General features: G+C 35.5%; 4 protein-coding genes across 4 annotated transcripts; all 4 read left to right on the plus strand.

Annotated features, from left to right (window-relative positions):
• The first annotated feature begins 2,786 nt into the window (after positions 1-2,786).
• On the plus strand, positions 2,787-4,930 carry LOC108997225 (B3 domain-containing transcription factor VRN1-like). Its single transcript, XM_018973403.2, has 3 exons — positions 2,787-3,124; positions 3,686-4,228; positions 4,457-4,930. Exons 1-3 carry the CDS (start codon positions 2,981-2,983, stop codon positions 4,709-4,711), a joined length of 942 nt encoding a protein of 313 aa, XP_018828948.1. The 5' UTR covers positions 2,787-2,980; the 3' UTR covers positions 4,712-4,930.
• A 1,633-nt stretch (positions 4,931-6,563) lies between these two features.
• On the plus strand, positions 6,564-13,461 carry LOC108997226. Its single transcript, XM_018973404.2, has 3 exons — positions 6,564-6,758; positions 11,449-11,651; positions 12,803-13,461. The coding sequence occupies exons 1-3, from the start codon at positions 6,663-6,665 to the stop codon at positions 13,143-13,145; spliced, it is 642 nt and encodes a 213-aa protein (XP_018828949.2). The 5' UTR covers positions 6,564-6,662; the 3' UTR covers positions 13,146-13,461.
• Positions 13,462-14,466: 1,005 nt separating this feature from the next.
• On the plus strand, positions 14,467-16,737 carry LOC108997204 (protein MODIFYING WALL LIGNIN-2-like). The gene is made up of 3 exons (XM_018973363.2): positions 14,467-14,950; positions 15,488-15,693; positions 16,407-16,737. The coding sequence occupies exons 1-3, from the start codon at positions 14,843-14,845 to the stop codon at positions 16,732-16,734; spliced, it is 642 nt and encodes a 213-aa protein (XP_018828908.2). The 5' UTR covers positions 14,467-14,842; the 3' UTR covers positions 16,735-16,737.
• A 2,020-nt stretch (positions 16,738-18,757) lies between these two features.
• LOC108997191 (probable polygalacturonase At3g15720) lies at positions 18,758-22,261 on the plus strand. Its single transcript, XM_035684401.1, has 8 exons — positions 18,758-18,892; positions 19,164-19,307; positions 19,879-20,034; positions 20,493-20,700; positions 20,881-20,962; positions 21,088-21,196; positions 21,515-21,631; positions 21,797-22,261. The coding sequence occupies exons 1-8, from the start codon at positions 18,758-18,760 to the stop codon at positions 22,025-22,027; spliced, it is 1,182 nt and encodes a 393-aa protein (XP_035540294.1). The 3' UTR covers positions 22,028-22,261.
• Positions 22,262-22,416: the final 155 nt, after the last annotated feature.

Genomic DNA, 22,416 nt, shown 5'->3' on the forward strand with positions numbered 1-22,416 from the left:
GTCGTGTTCGTGTTGGGTTAACGGGTCGTGTCACATATTGCCACCCCTACTCTAAACTCAGAAGCAGACTCTTACCATCTTATATATACTAACTGGTTATTAAGTTTTTGGAATATATAAGTACTGTTGATTTCCGGTCATATCAAAACAATATATATAATGAAATCTATTTAATTTTTAAAACAAGTCATGATTTCACTTTGGCTCTATGCAAATAAAAATTAACGAAATTAGACAAGTGGTGGTCCGCAGGTTTTACCTCCTTACTCTCTGTTTGGTTTGTGAGAAATTTAAGAAATAAAACCTCTCCCTCTAGGACATCTTTCCAACCTCTTTAATTTATTTTTAGCTGAATATTTGATAATCCGATATTACTTTTCTATTTTTTTAAAATGGTTCACGTGGCTGCCACGTCAGGGGCAAGTTCATGCTACCGTAGCAACGTCCAAATATATATATATATATATATATTTGTTTGTATTTATAACAATAGATCTCACTCTATTCATTAAAAGGGACATATAAACTTAACTTAAACAACAACTTAATTACAAACGTTAGTAGTTTTTCAGTACACTTTTGTAACTGACATAATCTAGTCCAGACGGCTAATCTTTAAAGTCCGAAGTCTAAGAGATAGCACAATTCTATCCACGACAGAATTTGTAGTAATCAAATAACAAAACTCCATACTCGACTAGACGGAGTATGGAGAAAACCAACCCTATCAACACCACCTAAGCGGAGGAGGGACAACACCCTTTGGACCTAAGTCCGAAGGGACAATATTTTTGAATTTTGTGATTTCTTAAAAATAAAGACAGGACATAAATAAACTACATTGAGAAAACACTGTAAAAAGAAAAAAATAATGCACAAAAAGGCTACAGAATGGGAAACCGACGATCGATCTTGGAAGGTCCAGAGTCGCCGGTTCGGGAGCAACCGCGCGTTGCAACGGCAGAGAGCTCCTTGGTGGCACGTGAAGGACACGTGCCGACGAGCTCTGGAGTTTTCATCCCGCGCGTGCGGGCTACGCTCCATTCCGATTGGGGCCACATTTGGTGGTTGTATAGATCGGCGGCTGGGCTACCTCCTGATAGGAAGCGTGTTGGCTATTGGATGCCGAAAGGTTACGATTGGCGATTCTCCCTTTATTCAACCTGAAAAAACAAAAAAACTAAACTAAACACTACACAAGAAGTAAACAAAGAGGGGGAGGGAAGGAGTGAGGGGGGAAAGAGTCTAAGCTCCCACCCCCTTGAGCCGGTCTGAAGTTTGGAGATGGGGAGGTTTAGAGAGAATGGGGACCTACTTGGGGGTCCCTACTGTCAACGTCCAAATATTCTATTTTCGTTATAAGAGACTCGTCCTTTTAATATGTCAAATGAAGATTCAAATATATGATTTTATACTCATATATTATAAGAGACTCATCTTTTTAATATACCAAATGAAGATTCAAATATCTTATCTATGAGCATGAGTATTTATTTACTTATTGATAATGAAATTTATTGATCAGGACACGAATTTTATAAGAATTAATTACGAAAAACTATTCTCCAAAATTTTTTTATTCCTTGGACTTTTGCTAGTATTTGTTTTTCAAAAATTTTATCGACCAATCAAAAGATTAAAACTGAGATAAAAGCAAGCTACCTGAACATCATGTTTTGTTCACCTAGATAAGGTTCTGGCACTCTGGTCAAGATCTTCCACCCTACAAACACAAAAAAAAGGGTGGCTTGGTGATGGTTTGAGAAACTTCTGATACCAAAGTCAATATAACGTCTTAGGAAATTGTGGGAGAATAGTCAAGTTCAGAGAGAGTTCTTCGTATTTGGGGCGTAGTTTTTATACGAGACTTCTAGGGAACATTTCATACCCCATGTAAGGGGGATTCACGTCACCCCTCATAGTAGCCCTAGGGCGTTTAATGCGGCGTGGGCTTTGAGGTGGTGCTATTAATGCGGCGTGCCTTCCCGGGTGACGCCTCGACGGTGGATGATCGATGCTGCTACTTTTCACGCCCATCGTCAGAAAATGGAGGGTTGTTCGTGCTTCTCGTTCACTTGCCAGTGTGAGTTCTTTAATTCTAGGTGTCGCAAGGGATGTCAGGGTTGGCGTGTCTTGTTTGTCCCCTTCAATCTGATTTATCTGATTTCCCGTGCGATGCATTTGACCAAAACGAGCCTTAATGTCTTGCACATACCCAACCCATGGGTCTAGGGGAAATTCCCTTTCCACTTCCAAAAGAACAAAAATGGAATGAAAAAACATTTTTTTTACAAAGAAAGGAAGAAACATTGGGCAAAAAAAGTGTTTCATCTCATCTCATCATTATAATTTTCTCAAATTTTTACATAAAATATAATAAATAATTTAATTTTTTTAAATATCAAAATAATAATAATATTAGAAAATAAAATTTTAATAAAATTTTATTCAACTTTCATTTTAACTCATTTCATCTTAATTCATCGTGAACCGTTCCCAAATTTTATTGCAATGTATTTTTTTTTATGGGCAATTGTATAATTGTATTGCAGTGTATCTTCTACATCACATAGCTGGCCTTTGCTCACACAAGAATAAGAGTTTTATTAACTCTTTATATTTTTCATAATTATGTTAAATATGAAACATATTTTTAATAAAACATTTTCATTTTAAAATAAATTGTAAAAAAATTCTGAGTTCGATTATGACTCTTAACAAACAGCAGAATCGCGAGACGAAACCAGGAGTATGCCTGGTCGTATGAACCAGACTCTTGTTAAAAATGGAAACATTTTGGCTTTATGTCTGGTCGTAGTACGGTCTCCCATTATCCTTTTCCATGAAAAAGAATGAGAACGAAAGAGACAGACAAGACTCTGATTGGTGAATCTGAAGATGGAGTACATTTACAAATACAGGGTCTTCCTAAACATTCAGGCATACAAAACCTAGCACAAACATCCGACATTTGCTTCCCATGCCAGCTAAATCAAAGACCCGCCGGACTGGAGTTGTGTCCAACGGCAACAGGGATCACCGGCCATCAAGTTCTCAGCTGAGTTGTAGACCATCCCACTTTTTCAAGATAATACTCCCCTCCTCCATGCATGACATGAAACTGGTAAACATCACTTGTACCTCCATTTCTTTTTCTAACTATCAAGTTCTTAATCTTCTGTTTTGTCTTCAAGAAACCGAAGGAAAATAAAATGAGGCCGGATTCCTTCAATCTGTGCTAAAATTAGTTTCTTGTCTTCTTTTTGTTATTTAGTTTCTAAAAATTTGAACCCTGAACCCGATGCTTCCCCTAACTCACATGTTATGGCAATTTCACTGCATCATTGTTTTACAGCAGAAAACATTAAGTTTCCATCTGAAATGCTAAAATTATCTGTTTCTCTCATTTTACTTGATTAGGTTGGCGATTGATACGTCGAGATAGTTTTGAGTACTTAGATTTGAAAAAAGTGAAAAGCAGACCCTCTGACAAACTTAAACATGGGGTGAACTCACAAGCCTAATTTAAAATGTTAGTTATTAGATTGTGTTGCATTGCTCCAAATCTCATGAATGTTGCAATTTGATGATTAGAAACCATTGATATATACCTTGAAAGCACAGTTTTCCTAGATTTTCATTTTACACTGGCCAAAGAAAATGTAACTAAAATTGATCCCTGCAGAGTCTCCCTGAAAAGTTTGTACGGCAATTTGGGTATGAACTGTCCACTGTTGCTGTACTCACTGTTCCCAATGGTTGCGTTTGGCGAGTGGGATTGGAGAGAGCTGACAAGAAGATTTGGTTTCGTGAAGGTTGGCAGGATTTTGTAGAATATCTTTCTATACAGCAAGGGTACTTTTTGGTCTTCAAATACAAAGGGAATTCCAGTTTCCATGTTCTAATATTTGATATGACTGCTACCGAGATTCATTATCCATCTAATGGCAAAGATTTTAAATTGAAAGATCTGGTTGACATAACCGAATGTGATGGCGTAAAAGACTCAAGGCAGGGTGGTAATGCGATAGAAAATGAAACGCCTACAGCAGATGAATTGTCCGCAAAACATGGGGAAGATGTAGAAATGAATGCTGTGCCCCCAAGAGGAGGAAATGCGGTGTTCAGAGAAAGAGAAAGGGAAATTGAAGCAGCCACAATGTTCAAGACTAAAAATCCTTATTTCTTTCGTATCCTTCGGCCATATAATTTAAACAACTCATTTCTGGTGAGCCTTTATTATTATTATAATTTTGATAGCAAAGACTTGTTCATTAAAATTAGAGCATTACAAACATTGTTTCTCAAACCAAATAGCTGGTGAAATTACATCCGGGAAGGACTCCCCCCAAACACGGTTGGTTTGGATACTGAGTTGAGAATTTTTAGTTTTAGCTAATGAAATGTTCAAATCACCTAGAAATATGCTTTGTTCTGATTCTTCTTTCCTTTGCAGTTATTGCCTACGGAATTTGCCAAGAAGTATGTTATAGGGTTAAAAATTGTGAAACTTCAAGCATCTGATGGAAGACAGTGGCATTGCCTGGTCCGTGGCGTCAAGGGTGCAGCATTGCCTTTAAGAATCAGCAAAGGATGGAAGACATTTTGCAAGGACAATCAATTAAATGAAGGGGATATCTGTGCCTTTGAGCTGATCAGGAGGAAGCTGGATGCAGTGCTAAAAGTCTCGAAAATTATGCAGGACGATTGAACTAACCTTCAAACTATGCCAATTTGTCTAAGCTTAGTTGATGTTTGACATGCAGAAACTTAACAAGGTACTGTTTCCTTGGATTTTGTTTTACTGCTATGGCTTGTTGTAATGGACTTTTATGCAAAACCTTTTGGTGAAGCTTGTCCATACTGCCTACTGGATCTTGTTGAAGAAGTGTGGCATTACAAACTTCTGCTATTATTGTTAAAGCCCTTTTGTCATTACCTCCACTTACAGCTGCTTCATTTCGTGTCTGAACTAGGGAATTTATCAAATTAGGCTGCAAAAAAAGTTGGGAATCTGCTCATATAATCATAGAGTTAATCGTGCCCATCATGAGAAGGCAATTAGTATATCTATTCAATCAAAATGGAATCAACTTTAAAAAGGTGCAATGGACTCATAACTCTGTTTGAAAATGGAGTCCCAACACTTTGTGCTAAGGGTAACTGTACTAGAAAAGCATGGAAGACATAAGTAGGTGATTCTATCCCTTTGTTAGGAATTAGAATGTTGCATCTTCTATTTTTTAGAGTCCCAAATTATATCACGTAAACACTATATTAAATGTGTTATCGCTTATAAATAGAATTTTTTTATTATAAATATCTACTAAAAAATTATTATTATTATTTTTGGCTTATAATCAATATATCATAGGACACTCTTTATTCTAAAACATAAAAGTCAAAATAAAATTTAAAATAATATTATTTTATTATATACAAATGGTTATTTATTGGTAACATTATCATTTCTCCTCCCATTTTGCCTGCATCAAGTTTCCTTTTTTTAACTCAACTTATGGTCACAGCTCAGGCATCATCGTTGGGTTATGTAAATGCAAATTCAATAAGAAGTTTGACTAATAAACTCTAAAAATAGTCTACATTAGCTTATACAACTTTAAAAGAATATGACTTTTAGCTACAATAATTTGTTATCAGGGGATTTTTTATACCTGTGGGGCTATATGTTATCAGGAGATTTGTTTATGGTATTCTTCCGCTATAAGTGAAAGTTTTTTAATAAAAATTGAGAAGGGGTCACTCTTGTACATCTGATCTCAACTCTTTTTTTTTGTTTTTTTTTAAAGCTACAATAATTTGGGATTGGTGGTTATATTTGGTGGTCACTGTAGCTAGATCAAATTGATTAAAAAATATTTTTAGGTACTTACTATTTCCTTTGCTTATCTTCTGCACCATTTATTTCATTTCAAAGTTTTTTTTATTTTTTTGCCTGTTATTGTTGAATTCATCTTTCAGATTTAGGATTTTTTTTTTTTTTTTTGGGTGGGAGGGGGATTTGTGCTTTGTCTTGGTGCTACCAGGGATTTGAGCTGGAAACAAAAATAAAATTAATGGGTTTTTCTTTTAGGTAAAAATGTAATAGATATGTGTTTTTTTTTTCAATAACGGTTGTATTAAATATTTAGAATGTATTTATTACACTCCAGAAATATTGTTCTGTACTTGTATTAATGTATTTTCACATAGATCTTAATTTAGAAAAAAAATTAATAGAAAAAAATGAAAAAAATGATTATTAAATTTATAATATTTTATTATTATTTTGATTAATAGATAAATAATCTAATATGAAAATAAGTTTTGGATGAAATAGTTAAATGTAAAATTATCTCATATTATGTAAATCCATTTACAGTCATGATTGGGGAAAAAAATAAAATAAAACCTCTCCTTTGCCGTGTAATAAAAAACGTTTCTTTTACAACAATATTTATAACACCCTCGCTATTTCAGACGTATTACGATATTGCTATAAAGAATATTTGCCGTCCTTTCAAATATCTCTCGTGTTTTATTTGGACATCATAATTCCAGAACAGAACTTCAACAACTTGACGCCTACTCTACAACAAACAAAGAGGATAAAATACTATTAAGAATTTGCGGAGAGAGAGAGAGGGAGAGAGAAGGAGCTGATGGAGAGAAAGGTTGTGGTGATATGCTGTGTGGTGGGATTCTTGGGGTTGTTATCAGCTGCTACTGGTTTTGCTGCAGAGGCTACAAGGATTAAGGTAAACGAAAGTACCATATATGCATATGGGTTTTGCTTATATTTCTTAGCGCTCTCATTCTTTAATGGGTTCATTCAAGATTGTCGTTTTGTTGCTTTCTCTTTGTCATCTTGCTTTTATGTGATACCCTAGCTCTCTGATTGGTTGCTAATAAACCTGAGGAAATGTGAAAAGGCGAAAAAGAAAAAGCAATCTTCTTTGCTGTTTCGTTTTCTAGTAATTGAGGGGGAACTTTGATGGTGGATAACCTGCGATTCACACCCTTTTCTTTTGACGAACGAGAAGTTTCATTTCACCAACTGGAAAAAATACTCGTAAACCTACTCCAGCAGTACGGAAACAAACAGCTTAATATTGAACATGAATGAAACTTGTGCTTATTTGAGTATAGTCATGAATTTTTTTGCTATTAGACGATCTATGTCTCACATTCATTCTAACCGGATGTGGTCGATGGTTGCTGCCTAAGCTAGCACCCTAGTCGTAAAGCCCTTGCCGTTTAGCTTCTTAACTTCTCAATAAGGTCATTATCCTCGAGTCCCAGCTTCCAACATGTTTTTGGATATGTAATCCCCTTGACATCTCTTTCCAAAATTTCTTGATGAAAGAGCATCCATATTCTAGTTTTACTTGTTTATGCAAGAAATTGCGTAATTTGTCTCCTTGCTAGCCCCACTTGCTAACCTATCCCTTGTTGCAAGCCCATTTTTGACAGTTAAGTCCATTGTTAGAACACATTTTACTATGTTAAACCACCATGTATCCCAAAGCTTATGTTGATGGGAATGGGTAAATTTAATTATTTAAATTATGTCTTAGTACTCTCTCTCTCACATGTGGGCTAGACTCTTTCTTAATAGGTGAGTCTAACACGTGAAATATTTTAATTAAATGGGTGATGTGTTTCAAACTCAGAACCTCCACTCTAATGCTATGTTAAATTACTATTTGTCTCAAAAGTTTTTTTTTTTATCAGTAAATAAGAATTTATTGAAAAGAGGCGAAGCCAAGTACACATTTGTACCAAAAATTTAAGCTGATGGGAAGAGAGAGGTAAATTTAGGGCTTGTTTGGATTCGCAAGTCATCTCAGCTCATCTCAACTCATTTCAACTCATCTCATTATTATTAATTACTATTCAGCAACTTTAACTCACAAATCTCACTACTATTCACAACTCATCTCATTACTATTCACAATCCATCTCAACTCATCTCAGCTCATCTCAAGTCATCTCAAGTCATCTTCGAATCCAAACATCTCTTAATTACTTCAATTATATCTTAATATTTACTACCAATTGATGATGGGCAATTCAGCTCAAACAACCCCCCAAGTTGTGGTGCAAATATACCCCAGTAATCAATGGAATGGAATACCCGCATCATCTTGTCTGGTCTGCACTTCATGGAGCTCGCTTTAAATCAACACCAGATCTTCAGATCTTGCAGAGACCGTAAACAATTGGCATTCTGTTTAGCACTAGAAAGCTTCAAAAACATAAAGCTAGCAAATTAATACAAATCTTTTTACCCAATCATCAGACCAAGTAAGATCCTGCCCTAAGAGCTCTTAGTTTAAGTTTACTCAAGTCTCTAACCTAAGAGCTCTCTCTTGGAGCTGAAACCATCTAAAAAATCCTGCCCCTAACTAAATAAGTCTGGTGTCCATGCTGCCCAAATGGATCCCTCGTGTAGAAGAGTTCCATTTATGCTTCAATACAGCAACTTTTTTGAAATCTATAGCTTTGATTAAACCTAAACCGCCCTCCTTTTGGGGTGGAAGAAGTGATTCCATGTTAGTTTAGCTCTGGAAGCTCTAACATCAGTATCACCATACAAAGATGCATTAAATTTATGTTTCAATTACTTATCAAAACAAAAAAATTATGTTTCTTTTAATTTTTTAACCTGTAAGAATGAAGTGGCTTGTCCTATATATTTGAATCAGCTACAATCTTCCTGTAAAGAATAGTTGTTTCATTGAAGAGTTTACTTGAGCGGTATTGTAACCCAAAGAAGTGTATCTTGCATGTCATGGATCCCTGAAAGTAAAGAAAAACCTAAGTACCTTAGTAATAGCTTGTTCTCTTTAAAATTCATAAGAGACAACCTAAGCTTTATTATTCTCTCACACGAACAAAGGAAGTTTAACTCTGCTGGAATTGGCTGATAAACCATGGAGTTGTTGAAACTTTTCAAACGCCTGCTGTATAGTTGCAATAAAAGAAAATTGAGCAGCAGCAGGACTATTAAATTGTCAACAAAAACAGAGATATGGCTGGGCCTGGGTAGTGCGGGCCTGTGAGCCAGTTTGGGGGCATTAAGGGTGATTTTTACTTATAAAAAAAACAAAAACAGAGATATGAAAGCTGGATCGTTTCATTCTTTGGATGGAAATCAAAGTTTCTGACCACAGCTTGTGGCGCCAATCTGTAAAAATTCCCCTTGCCATGAGAAACAAATAAGGAGAAAGAATATTACCTTGTCTCAACCCCTTCTTTCCTTCAAATAACCAACCAAGCTACCATTCAAAGCAATCAAATAATTTGCTGTGATAATGCAGGCCCAGATCCAATAAATAAAGTTAGCTAGAATGCCAATGGCTACTAATATACAAAGATTAAAGTCCCACTCCACAGTATCATAAGCACGGATTTGAGCATTGGATAGATTTCCATATTTCTCTTTATTGACCATTCAGAGCATGAATTTGAGCATTTTGACTTTGTTTTTGCACTTTGAAGTTGTGGCCCCATTATTTCAATTTCCATACACTTAGAACCTGTGGCAAGAATACCAGCCTATCAATAATTTTTTCTTTTGATAGGTCTCTATTAAGAAGTTACAAGTACATATAAGGTTTTGGCCCTGAGCTAGTACTAGAAAATGAAGATATTTTTTAAGTGAATGATATGACATCCTTGGAAGTTGAAATTCCACTGTAGCTTGAGAATTTTAGTCAAGACTCAACCATCACTCATTAATCTGGACTGCATCTAGCTTTCTAGCTACAAAGTCAAACTCTTCTCTCTAAGTAGTCTATGTATACAAAGCCCCTAGATAAGGATGATCAAAGATATCCCGCATTATAAAGACAATTGCAGAATTCAGTTTCAAACCCGATATTACCTTACCCACCATATCTTTCACAAGCTGTTTTAACAATGTTAAAATCCCTTGCTAAGTGCCAAGGCCTGCCTAAATTTGGGAACCGTGCTGAATGATCTCTTTCCAGAGCTGTCTTCTAGATGCACCACTATTAGAATCATTAATGAAAAAAATGTGCAACATGAAATTGCCATCAGTGTTGGAAACATCAGAACTAATAATTTGATAGGAAAACTTTAGCTGAGAAACATCTGGCACACCATTCTACAATATCCATATCCTGCCTATTTCATGACAATTGTAATTATAAACTCCAAGGAACAGGGTTCCTTAATCCTTAAAGCATTCTTGCCTTTTCAACTCTATTCCAAACCAGGCACAGCAAATTTTTTTTTTTTATAAGTAGGCACAGCAAAAAAATATAAGACTTGAAAGCCATGACCTTCTTGTCTGTTTGCTTAAGGGGTAATTAACACCTCTTAAAATCTAAATGAGACAATTCACATATGGAGCAGGTGTAGGCTCACTTTCATAATCAGAAATAAGTGAATTCAAGCTGCCATTTTCACCTCTAGCCTTCACAATTCTTCTATTTATTTAACTTCAGCCCATTAGCTAGAGTAGATCAATCAGCTGTTCGAAAGTGATATTAACATCACGAGTCCTCTTCTACTGCATTTGAACTCTCATCCATCTCTTTCTCTGTTTCTTTTTTACATGAAATATCAGCATTTGTTTGTACCTTAGTTGCACTTGAGGAGACCTCAACTTGACTTGCGACATTCTTTGTGGCTTCCTTTCTGGATAAAATAGAGAATTTTCGCCATTCAGAAGTTCTTATCATCATAATTAGCTATTTCACAAGCTTTGGTGTCCAACTCATCAATAGCCACCGCCTCACCACAATTGGAAGAGTTCCTATAAGTCCGAGTGACGAGTGTGTGAACTCTTGTATCTTCCTCTGTAGAGTACCTCCTTGAACAGAAGCCCTAACCTGAGCTCTTGATCTAGTGTTATCCTCAGCCATGGCAACTTTAGAGAATTGAAGATAGGATTCAAGATCTCCTAGTTTTTCAATCTTAAATTTGTTACACTTTGTTACTTATAGCAACAATGTAATGCCCCAATAGAAGGCCCAAACCACATGGCCTATACTCCAAAAGGACTAGTCAATGATACAATTGGAGTCCCATTTAAACCTTATAAAGAGCAAGAACTTCTCCTTCCCAAGCAATGTGGGATCCCATACACCACCTACCCTTATCCTTATCCTTATCATATGGGGTGTCACAAACAATTACCAGATCTCTGAGATTTGACACCAGTCATCAAATCATCCACTCCATAAATGCTGCTCCTCTAATTTGTGGACCAATTGAAGTTCATCCACAATTGGGGGGAAGTGCTTCTTTAGAAGCCCTACATCTATGCAATTGGGATGGTACAGCCTCCTATTTTGTGTCCAGTTTTTTTTCTTCATAATAATTATTATTCTGTGCCTACAGTTGTCTTTTCCCCTATGAGCTACCAACAGTGGTCTTGAGTTTTATGATAATGTCATATTACTTTTATATCCACAGGGTTCTCAAGTTCAGTTCCCTTCACCTTCTCAATGTGTATACCCTAGAAGTCCAGCTATGGCTCTTGGTTTAACTGCAGCACTGGCTCTTATGATAGCTCACATAATTTTAAATGTCTCAACTGGGTGTATTTGTTGCCGAAGAAGTCCTAATCCTTCTGCCTCTAATTGGAGAGTAGCACTGGTCTGCTTTGTTTTTTCCTGGTAAGTTTCATGTACTAATTTCTGATAAGAGTCATAAGACACTTGTTCCTGTTTGATTGTTCTCATATTATCATATGAGAAATTATCATTGATGCGGACTTGTATCAGAATATTAAAGCATTTTTCAATAGAGACCTTGGCTTTAAAGAGGTCGAAATATAGAGACCGGTTTGGTGTAGTGCTGTTTCATGAAATAGTTTCATAGTATTGAGTGTTCCTGTTATATGCTACTACTAAAAATTTATATCTGAATTAGTTTTTTTTTTTCACTGGCTGGATTACTTGTGTGGTTATGCCGTAGGTCTTCCTTGAAAGATGTAGCACCTTGTTTTTTTACAAGTAACGGATTATATTAATAAGAATAGGCATAGCCCAAGTACACATGAGGGTATACAAGAGTTAACACCTAGTCAGGAGGAGGAAAAAGAAACACGAAAACCATGAAGATGTAGGCCATTGAAATCATACCATCATCTGTAATTCTTTTCTTCCTCAAGCAAGTTTTAGTGTCCCTACATCCTTTCATGACCAAACCTGTTAAGATGATATACAATGAAATGACTCGCTAATTTTGTTTTCCGGCTCCCAAAACTTGGAATTTGAGAAGAGCACACTGGAGAAGATTGACTCATCGACTCTAATCTACCACATTTTTCTGAAAAGAAGAAGGATACACCTACAATTATCTAACTCTTTTACAACTTTGAGAGCAATAATGTTAAATTGCAACATTCAAATCAAGAAAACTTTAGCATTATTGATGAGGTGGCACTATCACATTGGTTAGTTGTGTATCATTACTTTTCTGAAAATCTTGTAGTTCTAATTAGAGGATTCCCTAAACTCGAGGTTGAATACCTTCTAGAATTACTTCTGATTGTTTTCCTTGCGTACTTTCAAGCATGGAATAATTTATGTGCACAAAAGAGGGTGCTTGTCTATGGTTCCCTGTTTTCAATAATTTTAATACTGGAGAATATAGTCATGCTGATAATATAGCTCTTGGGAAGGACAAGGATCCTCTTCAGAAGAGTGGAAATTTCCACCCTACATTTGAGTGCGCTTTTCTAGAATTTTTTGCTCATCTTTGGCATTTAAAAATCAATGCGTATTTGCCTTCAGTTGAGATTGTCTATTTCACAATCGAGCAGGTTCACTTTTGTCATTGCGTTTCTTTTGTTGTTGACGGGTGCTGCACTCAATGATCAACATGGTGAAGAAAGTATGTACTTCGGCAACTACTATTGCTATGTTGTGAAACCTGGAGTCTTTGTTGGAGGTGCCTTTTTGTCCCTTGCAAGTGTTATTCTTGGTATTCTCTATTATCTCACCTTAACTTTGGCAAAGAACAGTAACAACCCATGGGGAAATTCTGCTGTTCCTAACCAAGGAGGGATAGCTATGGGACAACCTCAGTTCCCACCCCAGACTCAGAGTACTCACGAACCCGTTTTTGTACATGAAGACACTTATGTCAGACGACAATTTACGTGATTGGTAATTTGTTGTTCAGACAGATTTGATGATATATGGTCCTCTCATCAGATTACAATATGCTCCTATCAGTCTTGAGAGGATGATTATGTTGGCTCACCAGGGAAATGTGGGTTTCTTCATTCACATATTCTGCTCTTGGCTGGCATCGACAGGATCTTTTAAATGTGTTTTTCAGTAACTGGGATATCTTGTGTTCATATAAACATTTAAAGGTACGAAATATGGCTTTTTGCTTTTTGGTCCATGGTTTGATAATTTTCCAAATATGGCATGCTGCTCGAATGAGTTGGACTAATTTACACACTATTGAAGATGCAGAATCTTGAATGGAAAAATGATATACTGTGCAACCATTTTCACAACTCTTTATACAATCTGTTTTAGATGAGGAGCATTTTTTGCAACAACTTACTTATAAAGTGACATTGCTTTATAGAAGAAATACCCATAATTTGAAATGATCGTTTGAGACTCAAGAGATTTTTTCCATTCATAACCCATAATTTGAAATACTCGTAATTAAGGTCTTATTTGTTCTCATAATTATTTTCATCTCATCTAATCATTACAATATTTTTAAATTTTCATGCAAAATAAAATAAAAAATTCAACTTTTTAAATCTCAAAACAGAAATAATATTAAAAAATATATTTTAATAATATTTTATTCAACTTTCAATTTTTATCTTATCTTATCTCTGTAAAAACAAACGAGTCCTAAATCTCGTCCCCCAACCTCTTATCTTGTAACTTATTGAAATGGCTAATGGATATTTGTTAGGGTCAATATCTTAAGCCTTTAACCTCTTCTACATGCCAAAACATGCCTGATGGATAATAAGGCTTTGAAATGAGTGATCATGATGCAACAAAACATTCACCATATTTGAATTAACCCATAACAAATTCTTAAAAAAAATATGCAGAAGAAAAAGCCATGCAAGTGATCACAGACCAATAGTTGCATACAAATAATGGCACCAGATAGTACTATCCTCGTATAAAGACAATGAAATTAATCAAACATACACGATTAAACTAGTAAAGACTTATATTTTGCATCCCAATTCAATTATGGTTATCGAAATTAATAGAATTACATAAATGATGTGACACAATTTTGACAATTAATATTAATTTGTTGGAATAAATACAAGTCTCTTTTTCTTGGAAGGTCCGTCGGCACATGGATATTCCAGCCAAGGTACAAGTCTCTTATTCACTAAAAACAAGTAGCTAGTTTTGAGACAAGTGATAAACCTTAAAATAAATGTAACGCGTTTTCTTTCTCTATTTCTCGTCAATTGCAGTGGTTTGTTCGAAGATTATGACTTGCTTCCTAAAGAGTTGAAGGAAATTTTGAGGGCTATGCTTTAGCTCTTAAAATTTCGGAGGTGCCGTCCTCTTTTTTTTTAAAAAAAAAAAAAAATTGAAACGCGCTTTGACGAAAATGTTCTCAAGAATTTCAGTGATAAGGAAACAGCATTAAAATATGGCAAGTTCTAATTGTTCCTGATCCTTTGCGCTCGATCATCGTGTTATTATATCATCATCATTCAGCCCCCATGCATGGTTTTGGACATCTTAATTCCACAACTCAGCTCAACGACAGTAGTTGACCGACTTTACGCGGATCTTCTATTCAAAGAAAGCCGTAAAAATATTTAGAATCTGCACTCTGCAGGATATCAGAAATGACGGAGACAAGGTTTGCGGTGATATGCTGTGTCGTCACCGTGGTGGGATTCTTGGGGCTCGTATCAGCTGCTACTGGTTTTGCTGCAGAAGCTACAAGAATTAAGGTACCCAAAAATACCAAACATATATACACACACTCAAAAGTAGTGATCTTAAGGGCCTTGCTTTTTGACTCGTTTAACTGCCCAATTAAGCTCATGAGTTCTATGACTCTGCTTTTAGCATTGAAACAGCTAATAAATGCATGCTTAATTAGGGATATGTCTCAATATATATATATATATATATACAGTGAGCCTAGTTTGAATCTACATCAAACATGTGTAGGGAATTTTTCTGGTACATCTATCTTTGGGATGCATCGAAGTTTTCTGAAAGAAACAAAAAAAAAAAAAAAAAATTGTAGATATGGCGTGCGAGAAAGCAGATTGATAATGGAAGTAGAAAAGGGATAGAGAAAGAAATAAAAGGGATGGCATTTTAATATTATCAGTACCAAAAGCTTGAATTTAAGCTGTTACCAATTAGAAAACATGAGATTTACTTATGTTTTAAAGGAAAAAATGTCCCAATTTAAATGCATGCATGATGTACACTATATATATAATTGGATCTTAATGCATGTTTATTTATTCCTACAGCCTTCTCAGGTTCAGATTAATGATCGTCTTTATCAATGTGTATATCCTCGGAGTCCAGCTACGGCTCTTGGATCAACCGCAGTGCTGGCTCTTATAATAGCTAAAATAATTATAAATGTTTCAACTGGGTGTAGCTGTTGCAAAAGAAGTAGTATTCCTTCTAACTCTTCCTCCACAGCACTACTGATTTTCTCTGTTTTTTCCTGGTAAGTTTCACACACTAATTGATTCTAAAATTCTTATTCCAGTTTGGTAATTTCAATCTTATCCTTTTGAGTCTCAATTATCCGAGTTTGCAAGCTTTCTTCAGAAAGGACCAGGTTTTTTACTGGCTCGAATTAATTAATGGAGTAACCATTAAATTGTTCCATGCTACAAATAACCATTTTCTTCTTCTTTAAGCAGGCTTAGAGTCCTTTCAAATCCTATATATGTGCCTCTTTCATAACTGATCTCTCAAGATAGAATATAAACAGAAGGGAAAAATCTTCTTGCAAGCAAGTTTGCGTACCAAACCGCGTATCGATGTGAATATATAAGACATTCGTTTAATGAAACACTGTGAATTGAGACGGAAATTATTTTCGTGAGATAGAGTACCTTCTTTTTCTATCAAAATTTTTCTTCTTTTATTTTTCTTTTCAATAATAATAAAAAAAATCATACCAGTGTCGGTACGTAGTTTAGTGTGCCAAATTGCTTGTACATGCATGCATTGTTGTATCTTTCTGTAATCAGCATCTCCATTTCCCCCCTGCACTGATCTTTGGCTTTGCTTTGTTTTGTTTTTTTACCCATTTTTCTAGCTTGAGAGGTTGTATCAACTACCAATACCTTTCAGTAGAGTTTTGAGGTTGCAAGTTTCTTATCCTTTTGCGTATTAGTTTACAACTGATTAGTCAGTTTCACACTCGAGCAGGATCACATTTGTCGTGGCAATTATTCTGTTGGTGGCTGCTGTTGCACTGAATAATAAAAATGGTGCAGAAAGCATACATAGCGAATACGCTTGCTATGTTGTGAAACCTGGAGTCTTCGCTGGAGGTGCACTTTTGTCAGTTGCAAGTGTGGTTCTTGGTATTGCCTATTACCTAACCTTAATTTCGGTAAAAAAGAGCAGCATTAATAACCCTGCATCCGGAAGTCTTTCTGGTATTAATGAAGGAGGACCAGCTGCTTGGATAGCAATGGGACAACCTCAGTTCCCATCAAACAAGGATACTCGAGATCAACCTCTTGGCGCATGAAGAAACTTGGTCGATTTATATATATATATATATATATATATATATATATATATATTCAAACACCGGTTGGTGAAAATCATGTGTTCCAATCATATAATAAGGATACTGATCATCTTCTTGGCTCACTGGGAAAAAAGGGGTTTCTTCCATGACTTTCTCTTGTTTGCTGGCAATGGCAAGATCTCACTGGCAAAGGACACTGATGTTATGAGCAGTGGCAGTGATCTGGACTAGAGACATGTACACCAGCTTGGAAATAGATAAATTTTGCCAAAAAGAGACACGGCTATCAGGCAGCTCTAACATATTAATGGTGAAAATAAATTTATATATAGAAATAATTTCCTTTTTTTTCTTTAGGACCTTGAGACCTTAGTAGGTAGCCTTTATTGCCAGTACTCTCTTTGAGCCGATCCTTACTCTTTGTTTTCGTTGGTTGGCTGTAGTACGTGTGGTGATATAAGATCACCCTGCTTGCAGATGGCTTTTTCAAAGGTCTAGCCTCTTTAATTCTCGTAAACCAGTCATAATTCGTTCATGCACCCTGCAAGCAAAATTATTAATTATGCTTTTAATTTTATTTATAAAATGAATGTGAATGTGGAGTTATTTGAATATAAAAAACATATAAATGAAAAATTAATATTATAAACAAAAGAAATATATGTTCGATCGACCTTGTAATATATTATTAAAAGGACAGGATTAATGATTGTACAAAGAGAATGCAAAATTAATAATATTATGCCTTGAATTTAGTGATTGGTATTTTTTTCATTTTATTAATTAAAGAGTAATGTTACTCATCATTCTAATTTTTATTATTATTCTCTCGTAATTCCATAATGTGACATTAGACTATTGAAGACTATTTATTAGATTTTATTTATAAATCTATCATCTAATGTCACATCATGGGATAATGAGATCAAGATGATGAATAGATTTTTCTTTAACTAAATTGCATGCTAAAAAGCCATTGACTCATAACGGTTCTTTGCTTTAATTTATAAAATGGCAAAGTAGAAGTTATTTGCATGCAGGAATTAATATAGAGGTTTTGACTTCGGATTCCATGAAACGTATAATAAATATTGCTTAACCATACAATTCGGCTGGGGTAGGGTTAAGGCCAACCCTAGGTAGTATCAATGAATGCATGAAAATTATGAAATTCTTGCCATCTTAGCCTTTGATCTATTAGCTAGATATGATCTGCCTTCAATCTTGGAAAAAAAAAATTCATATCGATTTGGTAATTAATATATATGCAACATGCATGCATGCACTAAGATTTGATTATCAAGAAAAATATTGTACCATATATATCTTATTTAATCAATCTTCACAATCTAGTCTTAATTCATGATGAGCATCCAACTAATTAACTAGTTTTTATAGTTTAAAATAAAATTTGAAAAAACCATGATAAATTCAGTGGCATAAAGTATGTAGAATATTGACTACACATAATAAATGTATTATATATTAGAGTTAAATCACCAGGAAATGCCATTCTCTCTCTCTGTCTCTCTAGCCTGCTTGAAGTTTATGGTGTAAAGGTAGAACGTTGATCTGAAGAACGAACCAGAAGTATTTGTCATGAACCAACAAAAGAAATTCAGTGAACTTGATGATCTTTGCATTGCCATTACACTTTCAAAGGATACCTCGAACCTGTGAGCTTATTTTCTGGCAGTCTTGTCGACAGAAAAAGGCATGCAGGTCGAAATCGATCGAGCATGCCTAACAAAGACTCATAGGAGTAATTGAAAAATCTGAATACTAATGCTTTCTACCCAAAACAAAACAAAATTCCAATTCGTGATGCAAACTTTCAGTTTTTGGCCACTGCTTATTACTTTCTTCCCATTGCTGGTAATTCTACCCCACTATTTATACTTTTCTTCCCTTCCCTTCCCTTCCATTACTGAGAGTCTAAGACCACCTCTCTCTCTCTCTCTCTCTCTACTTTATCAATCCTTGAGTAGTAGTAGTTCGTACAGTAGTACTGATCCTTAAGATGCAGGGTATAGTACTCACCATCCTTCTTATGATCTTTATGCTGATTGCTTCACCTTGTTCATGTGCAAGAACACAAGTTTTCGATGTCGTTCGTTATGGAGCTTTTGGCAATGGAAAAACTGATGATAGCCAAGTATGAGTTTTTGTTTCAATAAAATGCACTAGTTTTTTTATACATATAATTCCCAGCTCGTGGCGGCATTATTGATGATATATATAGATACTGTTCTCCTTTTCTCTTCTTCGATCTCTTTTCTTAAAACCAGCCTCTAATTAGCAGTACACGTCCATATATGAATGCTGGATGCATGCTCCATGACATATGTTTGATCTTCACCTTTTTTATATAGAGATTGACATATTACAAAGTTAATTTTGGACGAGTACTGATCGATCATATATAGGCTTTTCTAAGAGCTTGGAGCGATATGTGTAAAGCAAGTCGGGCTCGAGGTATCCCAACGCTCGTAATACCGAGGGGAAAGGTGTTCCAGTTGAAACCTGTGGCTTTCCTAGGCCCTTGCAACTCCAACATTGTTCTTGTACTGGTAGGCAGTACCCAAAACTCTCTCATTTGAATTGTCCACAAAAGAGGCTTTTCTTTCTGAATTAGAGTCTAAATACGTGTAAGTACATACAAATTACGTTTAAAAAAATTTTAAAATTATAATAATATCTTTTTTAAAATAATATTTTTTTCTCTTTTATCTTCCTTCTTTAATGTCACTGTATACATAGAATTTCTCTTTTTTAATTTAATAAGTATCTCATTTTATTTTTATATATTGACGATGAACTCAATTTAAAAGAAAAGAGGAAAAACCAATCTATATATATATATATATATATAATATAGTGAAGCAATTAATTGGAATATTAAAGGAAAAGAAAAACTCAGAAATAAATATATGGCTCTTTATTTTATCAATATCCATTTAAGAATAAGACCAAAGAATACCGGCCACTTGGTTTTACCAACTCTTACCCCTCGATCTGCCACTTATATATTTCTCTCTATCTATATTATATATAATTATTATTTTGTATATTCGTTAATATATATATATATATATATATTTATAAGAACAGAAGCAGTAACTGTGTTGGTACTATTTTCAGGTTGAAGGGACAATTATTGCACCAGTAAATACTCAGGAATGGAAGGACAAATCTATGTGGATTCAATTCTCAAACGTAAATGGCCTTTCCATCACTGGGAATGGAAATATTGATGGCCAGGGTTCTGTTTGGTGGAAATCTTGCTTTCCCAACAAGGTCCAAAAAACATGTCATCTGATCTGTTTGTTTGTTTCTTCGTTCTTTTCTCTTTCCGTCCAGTTCTCCATTAGTCCTATGGGATGCTCTCTAACATTGGAACCAAAAACTCATGTTTTCTTCAGGAAAGTTGGGACTGCAAAAATCGACCCACTGTAAGATCACTCTTTATATTTATATATACATATCAATTAGATTAAAACTGGAATAATATTATTTAATGATCGCATGAAATCATCAGCAAGAAATAGCTAGGGAACTCCAAAGTTTAGTTATAGCTAAGAGGAAATCTTTAACTCGAATGGGATTTTAACAGCAAAGTTGTAATCTTGCATAATAATAATTAGAAGACGTACACTTATCTTCTTTTGATTGTTTTTCTGGAATAACGAGTCTGCGGACCCTAGGCCAAGCAGAAACTCGATCGACGTTGATGATGATGATGAATGATGATGCAGGCTCTTCATTTTAATAATTGCAATGGTCTCCAACTAACTAAATTAAGGCATCTCAACAGTCCAAGAAATCACATAAGCATAAGTAGCTGCAATGGCGTCCACATTTCTCATCTTAATATTTTTGCACCTGAGGAAAGTCCAAACACCGATGGTATTGACATCTCTACTTCGCGCAATATCGAAATCAATAATTCCGTGATTCAAACAGGTAAACATCAAGCTTTTTGTTCATGTTTATTTCATCGAAATTGATCATGACGGTTCGGTTCTATAACGTTGGGTTGGGCCTCCATAAAATTCAACGATATTGACATTTATTCATCTTAAGATTAGCCAATCTCTGCAAAGTTTATAAGTTGATATGCATTTGCTTTTGTTTCATGATCAGGTGATGATTGCATTGCTATCAATGAAGGCTCGTCGTATATTAACGTATCTAGTGTTGCATGTGGACCGGGCCATGGAATAAGGTTTGCAGGACTCCCATTTTTCTTTCATGCCATAAAGAAAATCAGTTTCCAGTTATCAAAAACCAGTTTCTCTCAGTTACTTTCTATGTATATATATATATATATATCTTATTCATGTTTTGTAGCATTGGAAGCCTTGGACAAAATGGAAAATACGAGACAGTAGAAGAAGTGCACGTCCGAGATTGCAATTTCACGGGAACACAAAATGGAGCAAGAATCAAGACATGGAAGGTAATACGTCGCATGCATCATCATGCATTCATATAATTTGACTACTATGATGATCTATGAATCAGATCCAAGAACATTTGGAACATTTCATTTCTGAACAGAAGAGCCGTTTTCATTTTCAAGTAGTGTTCGATCGATTACGTATTATCAATATTCAATTGATTGGTCTGAGGTTGAAGATTTTTCTGTTTTTCCTTTTCTAATACTTTCCTAGGGTGGAAGTGGCATGCATGCATCATCATGCATTCATATAATTTGACTAATATGATCATGAATTAATGAAGATTTTCTGTTTTTCCTTTTCTGATACTTTCCTAGGGTGGAAGTGGGTATGCTAGGAAGATCACTTTTGAAAATATCAGAGTCCGAAATTCCCAAAATCCCATCATTATTGACCAGAACTACGACCCTTTTGGCACGAATGCCGGTAGCCAGGTAACTTATCCTATTCTATATATGTTTAGATAGAAGAAAATCTTTTTCAAGTTCTTTTCCAAATTTGAGAATCGGAAAAAGATCACACGAAGTAGGTCTAACAGCATTTACTGAATATTGTGTACCTGTTGGACTGGTTACGATATTGAATGATGATGCATGCAGAAAGCAGTGAAGGTGAGCGACGTGACATTCAAAGATGTGCGAGGAACAGCTGCTAAAGAGTTAGCAATTGATCTGACTTGCAGCCAGGGCATGGGATGCACCAACATTGTATTGGATGAAATTGACATACAGTCATCCATTCCTGGAAAGAGGACTTATTCCCACTGCGACAATGTCCATGGAACAGCCAGAGCCTGCAATCCTGCTGTTCCATGCGTAGCTAGTTCATGATTTATTGTGTAGTGGCCGCCACCCCATGCATTGCGATATGCACACATTCCTTGTCAGGCGTAGCTAGCTAGTTCGTGAATTTTTGCGCAGTGGCCACCCCATGCATTGCGATATGCACACATTCCTTGTCAGGGCAGTAGTGGTTCAGATTCTTTGAGAATTGAAATGGCATTACATTTCAGCTTCCTATTGTGCATCAGAATATATCCCCAAAAATATTATTCCTATTGTGCATCAGAGATCATATATATATATGTGTGTGTGTGTGTGTGTGTGTGTGTGTGTGTGTGTGTGTCTTAACATTGTGGATGTCCCACATGAAGGCGTTGTTGGGTGGGGGAGGATTCTTCCCTCCTTGACCAAAAGTCTGGCTCGTCAGGAAAACAAGA

Source organism: Juglans regia, chromosome 13 (genome assembly GCF_001411555.2).
Source record: "Juglans regia cultivar Chandler chromosome 13, Walnut 2.0, whole genome shotgun sequence".
Lineage (NCBI taxonomy): Eukaryota > Viridiplantae > Streptophyta > Magnoliopsida > Fagales > Juglandaceae > Juglans > Juglans regia.

Excerpts from the sequence above, each read along its gene's own strand:
- LOC108997225 (XM_018973403.2), top strand. The coding sequence starts at position 2,981 with ATGCCAGCTAAATCAAAGACCCGCCGGACTGGAGTTGTGTCCAACGGC. Across the intron at positions 3,125-3,685 it reads CCATGCATGACATGAAACTG|AGTCTCCCTGAAAAGTTTGT; the intron begins GTAAACATCACT and ends TGATCCCTGCAG. Across the intron at positions 4,229-4,456 it reads ATTTAAACAACTCATTTCTG|TTATTGCCTACGGAATTTGC; the intron begins GTGAGCCTTTAT and ends TTTCCTTTGCAG.
- LOC108997226 (XM_018973404.2), top strand. The coding sequence starts at position 6,663 with ATGGAGAGAAAGGTTGTGGTGATATGCTGTGTGGTGGGATTCTTGGGG. Across the intron at positions 6,759-11,448 it reads CAGAGGCTACAAGGATTAAG|GGTTCTCAAGTTCAGTTCCC; the intron begins GTAAACGAAAGT and ends TTATATCCACAG. Across the intron at positions 11,652-12,802 it reads GTCTGCTTTGTTTTTTCCTG|GTTCACTTTTGTCATTGCGT; the intron begins GTAAGTTTCATG and ends ACAATCGAGCAG.
- LOC108997204 (XM_018973363.2), top strand. The coding sequence starts at position 14,843 with ATGACGGAGACAAGGTTTGCGGTGATATGCTGTGTCGTCACCGTGGTG. Across the intron at positions 14,951-15,487 it reads CAGAAGCTACAAGAATTAAG|CCTTCTCAGGTTCAGATTAA; the intron begins GTACCCAAAAAT and ends TTATTCCTACAG. Across the intron at positions 15,694-16,406 it reads ATTTTCTCTGTTTTTTCCTG|GATCACATTTGTCGTGGCAA; the intron begins GTAAGTTTCACA and ends ACACTCGAGCAG.
- LOC108997191 (XM_035684401.1), top strand. The coding sequence starts at position 18,758 with ATGCAGGGTATAGTACTCACCATCCTTCTTATGATCTTTATGCTGATT. Across the intron at positions 20,035-20,492 it reads AATCTTGCTTTCCCAACAAG|GCTCTTCATTTTAATAATTG; the intron begins GTCCAAAAAACA and ends ATGATGATGCAG. Across the intron at positions 20,963-21,087 it reads GGACCGGGCCATGGAATAAG|CATTGGAAGCCTTGGACAAA; the intron begins GTTTGCAGGACT and ends CATGTTTTGTAG.